This window comes from Hevea brasiliensis, chromosome 6 (genome assembly GCF_030052815.1).
Source record: "Hevea brasiliensis isolate MT/VB/25A 57/8 chromosome 6, ASM3005281v1, whole genome shotgun sequence".
Lineage (NCBI taxonomy): Eukaryota > Viridiplantae > Streptophyta > Magnoliopsida > Malpighiales > Euphorbiaceae > Hevea > Hevea brasiliensis.
The window spans coordinates 33,843,089-33,853,147 of record NC_079498.1 but is presented as its reverse complement, the minus strand read 5'-3'; the positions used below and the strand labels follow the sequence as shown (position 1 = coordinate 33,853,147).

The following is a 10,059-nucleotide window of genomic DNA, read 5'->3' as shown; positions in this document are numbered from 1 at the left end:
AAAAATAAATTAAAATTTTATAAAATTTTAGTTTTCAAGAGAGGTATATAATTTCCTTGCTGATTCATTGATTCTCCTCATTTCTATAAGTTTGTAAAAGGGAAACAATGATTTATAATTGCTTCAAAATTTTGTGTGTGTACGGGTGTATATATATAAAAAACATTTACTTAAAATAAATAAAATAGGAATAAGCAAAGAAAAAAAGATCATAACGTATAGGATTAGTTCTAATTAAGATTATGTAGTTAAAATTTTTATAATTTAAAGCCCAAAAATTTTTAATTTTTAAATTCAAGGCCTAATTTTTTTGTGACATCAAAGTAATAGTGAATTAGATTTTATGATTAATAATATGAAAATTTTCTAAAAATTTAAAATTCATTCTCAAACAAAATATTTAAATTAGAATTTCTTAAATTCCATTTTAAAAAAAATGGTGTAGAAATGTCTCTGCTGTATGTAAAAAAGCAATATTTTCCCGCCCTGCTCGCCAAGAAACCCTTCTCCGCCGAAAATATCCTCACTTTGCCCACCAAAATTCATACTTCCGATCAAATCTAGGGTTTTAAAGTCGAATACATGGCCGTGCTCAATTGGAAGCACCACACTCTTATTCAAGCGTTAATGACGCGCGGCCCACTCAAGGAGAACGAATTCCACAAGATCTTCGCTGCCGTCACCGGAAAAAACCCACGTATTTTGCCTCTCTTCTTCCTTCTTTTTTTTTTTTTTTCACTTTTTTGAATTATAGAAAAAATGGTCTGTTTGCTTGGTGAGAATCCGATAAAATTGAAGTAATTTATTGAAATTTTGAGCTCTTTTGCTACTGTAGATATTTTGAAGTGTTATATTGACGGTTCATTGAGGTTTTAGTGGTGCATATTGCGTTTTGATACAGGTTCTCATGAGCGGGATTTCAATGATTTCCTTCTGAAGATAAACAAGGAACTTTCATATGTTCAGATGGAGTTGCGTCGCTGCAGAAACCAGAATGATGGTCAAGTTTGCTATGGACTTGTCAATAATGTTTCTGATGAGCAATCCAAGTTTGGAACTAAATACTCTGTTCCGCAGATTACTTTTTATAAGGGTGTTGTAAGTGTTGCTACGAAATTATATTTATTGAAGTGAAACATGTTATATTTGTTAGCCTTCAGTATTGATTATCCATGTAGAGTTGAGAAAGCTCTGTTCTTTTTATTAGTGATAATTGGGAAGATGTGTTAAATACTAATATTGTTGTATGGATTAATTCTTTTAAGAACTATGTAATGGAGGCTTTGCAATTTGAATGCAAGTGTGGAAAAATGTAGAATATACTTATGACCATAGTGTTCAGAAGGAATCGAGAATTGGGCATGCTGCTTTCTTTGAAATGTGTTAAGCAGGCAATTTGAATTAACTTTGCCATGTACCAATAATTATATTTTTATAAGAGATCAATTTCCTCAAATACACCTTCAACAATTGAGGTAGCAACTGTGTGTGTTATCATGTTGCTATGAATTTAACTAGAATGTTTGAAGTAGCCCAGCATTAAATTTCTTTTTCTAGCAATGAAGAGAATATACAAATACCTCTGTTTATATCTTTTACATCATGACCCCACGACAGCAGAAATATTTGCCATGATGTTTGTTTGTAAATGTACAAGGCATCAATTTGTGTCCATCTTTTACAGTTCTTTGATTTCTTGAAAACTAGAAGCTATTGTTGGTTTTTCAACTTTTGGTGTGTGTTGATGTAATCTAATGTTAGCATTAGTATATGTTATAGATATTATTGACCATTGTATATAATTGTATAGATTTAGATTCTTAATTAGTTAGGGTAGCATAGTTATAGGAATTACATTCCTAAATAGGTAGATAGAATTGTATATATTTGTGACATTAATTCCTAATGAATAAAAGAAGAAAAAAATAGTTCATGTAACATCACATCAGAGCATTGCTGAATTTTTTTTTCCTTCTTTGCTTTGTTTTTTTGGGTGCTGAAGTTAATGCTACTTAGGTGACTCATCTCTAGTGGTCAGTTTGTCTCACCACCCGCCCAGGGAGGAAACCCAACTACTGGTGAGCCTCCCTCTAGAATCCAATCACCAGGAGACCAGTTCGTAGGCCTCATGTGTTGGAGATAAGTTCTAACAATGATCCCACGCATCGGCGCATGTGTTGTTTTCTGACATCGTCCAGCACCTGTTCTTCTCCGGGGTCACTTTGGTGTTTTTGTTGCAGTCCTGTGGTTTGTTTTGGGATCCAGTGCTTCTCTCTGTGTTGCCCTTTGTTTTGGGGTTCGACTTCTCTGTTTTTTGGGTTTAGCTATTCTTAAAACTTGTTACTCTGATATATTTGCTTTTCAGTACTTGAAAACGTTCTTTTGTTGATTGTAAGCTCTGACTTTTGGTGACTCTTTTGAGATTTTGGGTCAATTTTCTCTTGAGACTTTTGGTTGTTTCCGCTGCTGTTGCTGCATTACCTATTTCGTTGCATTCTTGTGAGCAGCTGGGTGGTTTGGGTCTTCCTTCTTTAGTGATTGAGAAGATTTAGTTACCGAGAATTTGTTTTTTGGAAAGGCTCTTCTTTTCTTTTTAAAAGCTCTTGGCATAAGGTAAGCTCTTATATGCCATTTAGTGACTAAGAATTGTGATCTTTTTTTTATTTGCCTCTAAAAGAGAATACTTGAGAATTAGTCTTGGTTAGTTTCTTAAGATGGCATAAAGTAAGACCATCCTAGTATCTACAGATGAATATGCCCAATTCTATCAGTATCGAACATCATTGAAGTTTGCTACTTCCTCTATTACTGCTATCACCAATTTGTCAAGTAAATCCTCTAAATGTCTTGTTTCCGCATCTTCTCATTGGATCATTGATTTTGGTGCTACAACATATGAAGGATAATTCGAGTCTATTTTCTACTTTCAATCCCATACAACGTCTTCTAATGTAACTTTAGAAGATGGGTCTACCTCTTGTGTTCGTGGTTTTGGAATTGTTGATCTATCTTCATCAATCTCTTTGTTGTTTGTGTTAAGCCTACCTAAGTTTTTTTTTTTCAATTTAATTTCCGTGAGTAAAATTATTCGAGCATTAAATTGTTCTGCTCATTCTTTTTTGATTATTGTCTATTTCAGGATCTTATGACAAAGCAGATTATTGATAGAGGACTTGAGTCTGGAGGTCTCTATATCCTTGACACATAGGTACCTAGGTCTCTTGTATGCTCCCCAGCCTCAACTCCTTTTGAAATTCATTGTAGATTAGGATACCCTTCCTTATCTACCTTAAAGAAATTATGTCCTTAGTTCCAGTCATTATCCATTTTAGAATGTGAGTCATGTCAATTTGCCAAATATCACCTGTTACCTTTAGTCCCCTAGGTCAATAAACGGGCTTTGTCCCTTGGGTTAATCATTTTGATATTTGGGGTCCATTTTCTATTGTTTCAAAATTTGGGTTACATTTTGTTATTTTTGTTGATGACTACTCTCATGTTACTTGGCACTATTTAATGAAAAATTGCTCATTGTTATTTTCTATCTTTTTTGCCTTTTGTACTGAAATAAAAACTCAGTTTTATGTCTCTATATGTATATTGTGAAGTGATAATTCCAAAGACTATTTTTTAGAAAGTTTTCACAATTATATGGCATAGAATTGTGTCCTTCATCAATCCTCATGTGTTAATACAACATCTCAAAATGGCGGTGTTGAAAGAAAAAACTGTCATCTTCTTAAAGTTTCTCAAGCACTTTTTTTTCAAATGAAGGTACCCAAAGAATTTTGGGCTGATGTAGTCTCTACGTCCTATTTTTTAATTAGTTGCGTGCCTTCTTCTGTTGTTTGTGATGATATTCCTTATACTTCTTTTGTTGTTTCCATCCAAATCCTTGTTCCTATTGAACAACATATATTTGGTAGTACTTGTTTTATGCGAGATGTCCGTCTATTTGTAACTAAATTGGATCCAAAGTCTCTTAAATATTTCTTTCTAGGGTATCTTGTCTTCAGAAAGGGTACTGGTGCTTTTCTCCAACTCTTAATTGTTACCTTGTGTTTACTAATGTTACATTCTTTGAGTCTACTCCTTTCTTTCCTTCCTTGTCTATTTATGAGAGGTAGAGAGAGGAGGATGATCTTTTAGTGTATACTGTTAAAATGTCCGGTCCTCAAAGTTCTCCCACTTCATCAGCCCCGACAAATGTTTGTCCTCCAATTGTTCATGTATATTCTCGAAGATCGGAGGATCTTGATTCATGTTCGTTATCAGTTTCTTCATTGCAAGATCCAATTACCACCACCATTGCATCTGATTCCAACCTGGACCTTCCCATTACCCTTCGCGAAGCAAACGTACATGTACTTATCTTATATCATCTTTTGTTTCTCATAACCATTTATCATCTTCATCTTCGTCTTACTATTTAATCACATCTTTAGATTTTACATTTGTTCCTAAAAATGTTGTTGAAGCCTTGTCACATCCTGATTGGCATGCTGCTATTATAAAGGAAGTGGAGGCTTTAGATGCTAATGGTACATACGATTTGGTGCCTTTTCCCACCTATAAAAAAACTATTGGTTGTAAGTGGATTTTTGCATTGAAAGTGAATCCAGATGATTCTATAGCTTGGTTAATGGCCTGCTTTATTACCAAAGGGTATGTTCAAACTTATGGAGTTGATTATTTTGATATATTCTCTCCTGTGGCCAAGCTTTCTTTTGTTCGTTTGTTTTTCTCTCTGTGAACCACACATGACTGGCCTCTTCATCAATATCAAGAATGTATTTCTTCATGGTGACCTTTAAGAAGTTTATATGGAGCAACCACTTGGATTTGTTGCTCATGGAGAGTTGGGTAAGGTTTGCAGACTTTGAAAGTCTCTTTATTGCTTGAAACAAAGTCTTCGGGCTTTGTTTAAGAGATTCAGTGAGGCAATATAACAGTTTAGTATGCAAAGAGCAAGTGTAATCTTTTAGTGTTGTATAAGTAATCAAAGTCTAGCCTAATTTTGCTAGTAGTTTATGTGGTGATTTTGTTATTACTAAAAGTGATTCAACAAGTATTTCATCTCTTAAATCTTTTTTACAAACACAATTTCAGACAAAAGACTTGGGCTTATTAAAGTATTTCTTGGAAATTGAAATTATGAGGAGTAAGAAAGACATTTTCATATCTCAAAGAAAGTATTTCCTTGATCTATTGATAGAAACAGGGAAATTAGGTTCTAAGTTTTGCAGTGCACAAATGACTCTGAATTTACAACTTATAGCTGGGGATGGTGAGTTGTTTGAAGATCCTAATATGTACAAGACACCGGTGGATAAATTGAATTATCTTACAGTAACTTGTCCTGACATTGTATATTTTGTCAGTGTAGCGAGTCAGTTTATGTCTTCCTAACTGTTGCTCATTGGGAAGCCTTGGGGTAAATTTTGTGTTATTTGAAAGGAACTCCAGGACGAGGCTTACTATAAAGTCATAATGGACATTTGAATGTTGAATTTTTTCAGATGCCAATTTGGTAGGATCTAAGGCTGACAAGAGGTCACCTACAAGATATTGTGTCTTTGTTAGAGGTAATTTGGTATCTTGGAGGAGTGAGAAGGAAAATGTTGTCTTTAATCTAGTGTTGAATCGGAATACAGAGCAATGTTACAATCAACTTATGAAATAACGTGAATACTTCAATAATTGGATGAGGCTAGTCTTAAGACATCTCTACTTGCTCAATTGTGGTGTGATAATCAAGTTGCTCTCCAGATTGCTTCTAATCTAGGATTTCATAAGCGAACTAAATACATAGAGATTGACTGTTATTTCGTTCGTAAAAAGATTCAGTAGAAGATTATCTAAACGATACATGTCAAGGCTAGGGAGTATTTAAGAGATATTTTTACAAAAGTTCTGAATGGAGCTCGGGTTTACTACATTTATAATAAGTGGACATGATTAATATCTTTGCTCCAACTTAAATGGGGAGTTTTATGGATATTGTTGATTTTTGTATATAATTGTATATATTTAGATTCCTAATTAGTTAGGAATTCCTAACCATTCCTATTTCCTAAACAAGTAGATAGATAGATAGATAGAATTGTATATATTTGGAACAATAATTCCTAATGAATTAAAAAAGAAAAAAAATCAGGTGACAGTATAGATACATTTCTTTATGTGCATTGATGTTCTGATTTCAATCACTATGGGATATAGTTTGTTTTGTTTACAATGTCCCTTTTTGTTTGTCTCATTTCTTCAATTTTATATGTCAGATAGAAGCAATAATGCAGGATGCCACAGCCCAGGGTAGCATTTCTACAATTGATGCTCTCAATATACGGCTAGAGAATCAGGTTTGGACTTTTGCACTGAATTTCATTCATTATTAATCTAATCCAGCAATTGGTGATGATAAATGATACTGCTGTTTGCACTGTGTTCAGTTGCAACTAATATGACCCAATTACATTTTTAGAAAAATTTTCTAAATCCCAACAAGCTTGTTCTTTGACTAAGTGGATGGGGAAAAGTCCTAGCAAATATGTAATTGGCAATCACAAGTTTCTTCTGTGATTTGATTTCATTAGTAGTAAATATGTAATTGGCAATCAAATGTTTCTTTTGGCAATCACAAGTAAATATGACGACAAAAGTAAACTTTGATGTTATATGTTTTTCAAGCTAGGGTTAAAGTAATCTTGTATTTATAATATTACATTGACAAAAGGATAAAGGCCCCACATATAAGTGCAATTCTATTGGTGACAGGATTATAATGAGGTTAATTAGCCGGGGACTTCAGCAATTGGGCTAATAGATGCTTTTAGTTACTGACTTACTACTGATTCTTCAACTTAACTCAACTCAACTAAACTTTTATCCTAAAAATTTGGGATCGGTTATATTAATTCTTTTTCTCCACTCTAAACGATTTTGGGTTAAATTCTTTGAAATGTGTAATGCTTTTAGGTCATGTTGTACTACTCTCCTCTGAGTCAGTTTAGGTCCACCCCTTCTTTTCTTTCTATCATCTAACCTAATGTGCTCTACTTGTCTGACTGGAGCCTCTGTATGTCTGCACTTCACATGACCAAACCACCTCAATCTCCCTTTTCTCAACTTATCCTCAATTGGCACCACTCCTACCTTTTCTCTAATACTCTCATTATGGACTTTATCTAATCTATTATGGCCATTTATCCACCTTAACATTCTTATTTCTGCAACTCTTATCTTAGACACATACGATTCTTTCAGTGCCCAACACTCACTATCATATAACATAGCCGGTTGTATGGCTATACGGTAAAATTTTCCTTTCAACTTATTGAGAATCTTGCGATCACATAAAATTTCCGTGGCACGTTTTCACTTCAACCATCCGGTTTTAATCCTATGACTAACATCCTCCTTACATCCCCTATCTACTTGAAAGATTGAGCCGAGTTATTTAAAGTGATTACTGCTGATTCTTCACTAAATATAAATTCCTTTGGAAGGCTAAATCTAGGGGTGAGCAAATTCGGTTTAAACCGAAAAATCAAACCGAACCGAGTTAATTCGGTTCAATCGGTTCGGTTCGGTTCGGTTTTATATTATAAAAATTTCAATTATTTCGGTTCGATTCGGTTTTGAAGAGAAAAAAATCAGTTAAACTGAACCGAACCAAATAGTAATTTTATATATTCAAATCGAACTGAATCGATTTTTGAATGGATTTATTTTTATGGGGAAGTTATGCATTATATTTAATTTTATATATATATAAATTGTTTAATTTCATTGATTAATGGTTATTAGGTTCAAATCAAAGTCAAAATTAGATTAAATAAATTAAGTCTAAATTAAAAAATCAATCAAAAATAAAAATCGATCGGTTTGAACCGAACCGAACTGAGCCAAAATAGAGCGGTTAAGTTCGATTCGGTTTTTCATCAATTTGGTTCGGTTCGGTTTCTAAAATATGTAATTCAGTTAGGTTCGGTTCGTTTCGAACTGAATGTTCACCCCTAGCTGAATCTGTCTAAGGAAGATGAAATCCTTGTTTAGTGTTTTAGGCTTGTCCGTTTTATGATTTCTGCCTCTAGATACCTGGATATAATGAATTTTTAAAATATTTTGATCTTTTCATGATTTGCATTGAGTTTGACAAATAGTAATTTTCATGTCTAGCTCGTCATTATTTCTGTGTTATTAAAAAAATAAATGTATCTATACCTAGCATGCATCTGTTCTTTCTGATTATTGGCGTTATACTTTCATTTACTTGGCAAGTAGCATCAGCTTTTAAATTGTGCACTGCACATCATTGTGGCTTGGTTTACAAATTAGCAACATGTTCTTCAAATGACTGTCATGTTGCGAATTGAATAAATTATCACAATAAATTGCTGAATAGGTAGACAAGTTTATGCTGATTTAGAAAAATTGTTTTCATAGGGCTAGAAACTTCCTTGAACATTGCTCTATTTTTCTTATATTAATTTTTTTTTCTCTCTAATTATATGCATGCACCCAGTGCTTAAGAAGTACTGTTCTGCTTTCAGGTTCATAGAGGGATGGGATCACAATCTCAAGGTGGTTTGTCTCAAGTCCCTCCTGCATTAAGGAATTTCTCTATGTCCCAGAAGGAAAAAACTCTTGATGAACTCGTGCATGACCAGTGGCTTTGTCACACCCCTGATGGTGACATTGGACTTGGTGTCAAATCGTACCTTGATTTGCGAAGTTGGTTTCATAATTCTGGCATTCCAACATGTGAAGTATGCAATGAAGCTGCAATAAAGGTTTTTTTGATTTGATACCCGTCCCTACATTGAAGCAAATTCAGGGACATTTAGTTGATTGTGCATGTAGTTATTCAGAATTTCAGCTCAGTTGAATGACATGAATTAGCCCATTAATTGGAATATTTTTGTGCATTGCTCCTTATGTTTTATGAGAAACCACAACTATTTTCAAATGGTGATTCTTAACAATATTCAGTTAGTACAGCTGTTAGAGGGGCTTGCTGAAACTTAAATACGCTTAAACATTCATATAGCTTCAAAGCAGGATATGTATGCGGACATGCATAGTTTTAGAAGTTGAATATCATTTTGCTTTCACTAGTAACCTCGAGGATTGAGATAATTTCAGTAGTGCTATCTTTATTAAACAGCCCACAACTGCCACATCAATTTGCAGTAATTAGGTCTGAATGATGGACCATTGTTTGTATTTCTAGCAAACCAGTGATTTGTTCTGTTTATTTCTGACAGGCAAAAGTATGCCAAAATGAAGGTTGTATGCTGCGAATTCATCATTACTGCCTGAAGAAAAAACTTTCCCAAAGCAGGGTACAAGTTTTGAATCTTTTGGTGAATTTATTTTATCTGGTATCAACCGTCAGATTTTCTTGCATCATAAATAACTGACACAAGGACATTGCAGGGTAAAATAGTTTGTCCAACTTGTGGCGTTCAGTGGGAATTTCAGATTCCCAAACCTGAAGCAATTGAGGTAGAGGACGAGCTGAATGAACCTACTGTGAGCCAGCCACCTGCAGGATCCAAAAGGAGAAAGCTTAAAGCCAACAGAAATGCTGATGCAGATATTGGTGCATGTGGCTCATCTCAAGTTTCATCTGCTACTAATCTGAAAAGAGTGACGCGATCATATACTCGAATGACGTAAAGCGTGTCTGTTAGTCATTGAATATTCCTGTATAGTTTGATACAGACTAACCCTTTTGGATGGATGTTAATATATTATCATGCAGTGCTGTGTAACTTAGAATGTTAATCACCAGAATTGTTATTACATTAACGTGTTGATTAAAGTTACTCTTGTTTTTCTGGGGACTTGGGTTTTTTTTTGTTGGAATTGGAATTTGCCAAAGTAAATATTAGCAAAAATAAGGGCAAATTAGGAAAGTCGTTTTTAAACCTTGGCAAAAACCTTTTTCCACTGTCGCAATAGAACCTTGGCATAGACCCGCCCAAAGGGCCGGTTTAGAACCTGAATTGGCTAAATCCGTCATTGACTTGAACTTAAATGAATTTTACTAAA

At 34.1% G+C, this 10,059-nt stretch overlaps 1 protein-coding gene across 1 annotated transcript; it reads left to right on the top strand.

Moving 5' to 3' along the window:
- The first annotated feature begins 376 nt into the window (after positions 1–376).
- Positions 377–9,853, top strand: LOC131180812 (uncharacterized). Its single transcript, XM_058148540.1, has 6 exons — positions 377–697; positions 902–1,098; positions 6,282–6,362; positions 8,556–8,795; positions 9,270–9,347; positions 9,442–9,853. The coding sequence occupies exons 1-6, from the start codon at positions 583–585 to the stop codon at positions 9,682–9,684; spliced, it is 954 nt and encodes a 317-aa protein (XP_058004523.1). The 5' UTR covers positions 377–582; the 3' UTR covers positions 9,685–9,853.
- The last annotated feature ends 206 nt before the right edge of the window (positions 9,854–10,059 follow it).

What these genes read in the sequence shown, in the direction of transcription:
- LOC131180812 (XM_058148540.1), top strand. Translation starts at nt 583, where the DNA reads ATGGCCGTGCTCAATTGGAAGCACCACACTCTTATTCAAGCGTTAATG. An exon ending in CGTCACCGGAAAAAACCCAC is followed by an intron (nt 698 to 901) that starts GTATTTTGCCTC and finishes GTTTTGATACAG; the next exon opens with GTTCTCATGAGCGGGATTTC. An exon ending in AAAAACTTTCCCAAAGCAGG is followed by an intron (nt 9,348 to 9,441) that starts GTACAAGTTTTG and finishes AGGACATTGCAG; the next exon opens with GGTAAAATAGTTTGTCCAAC.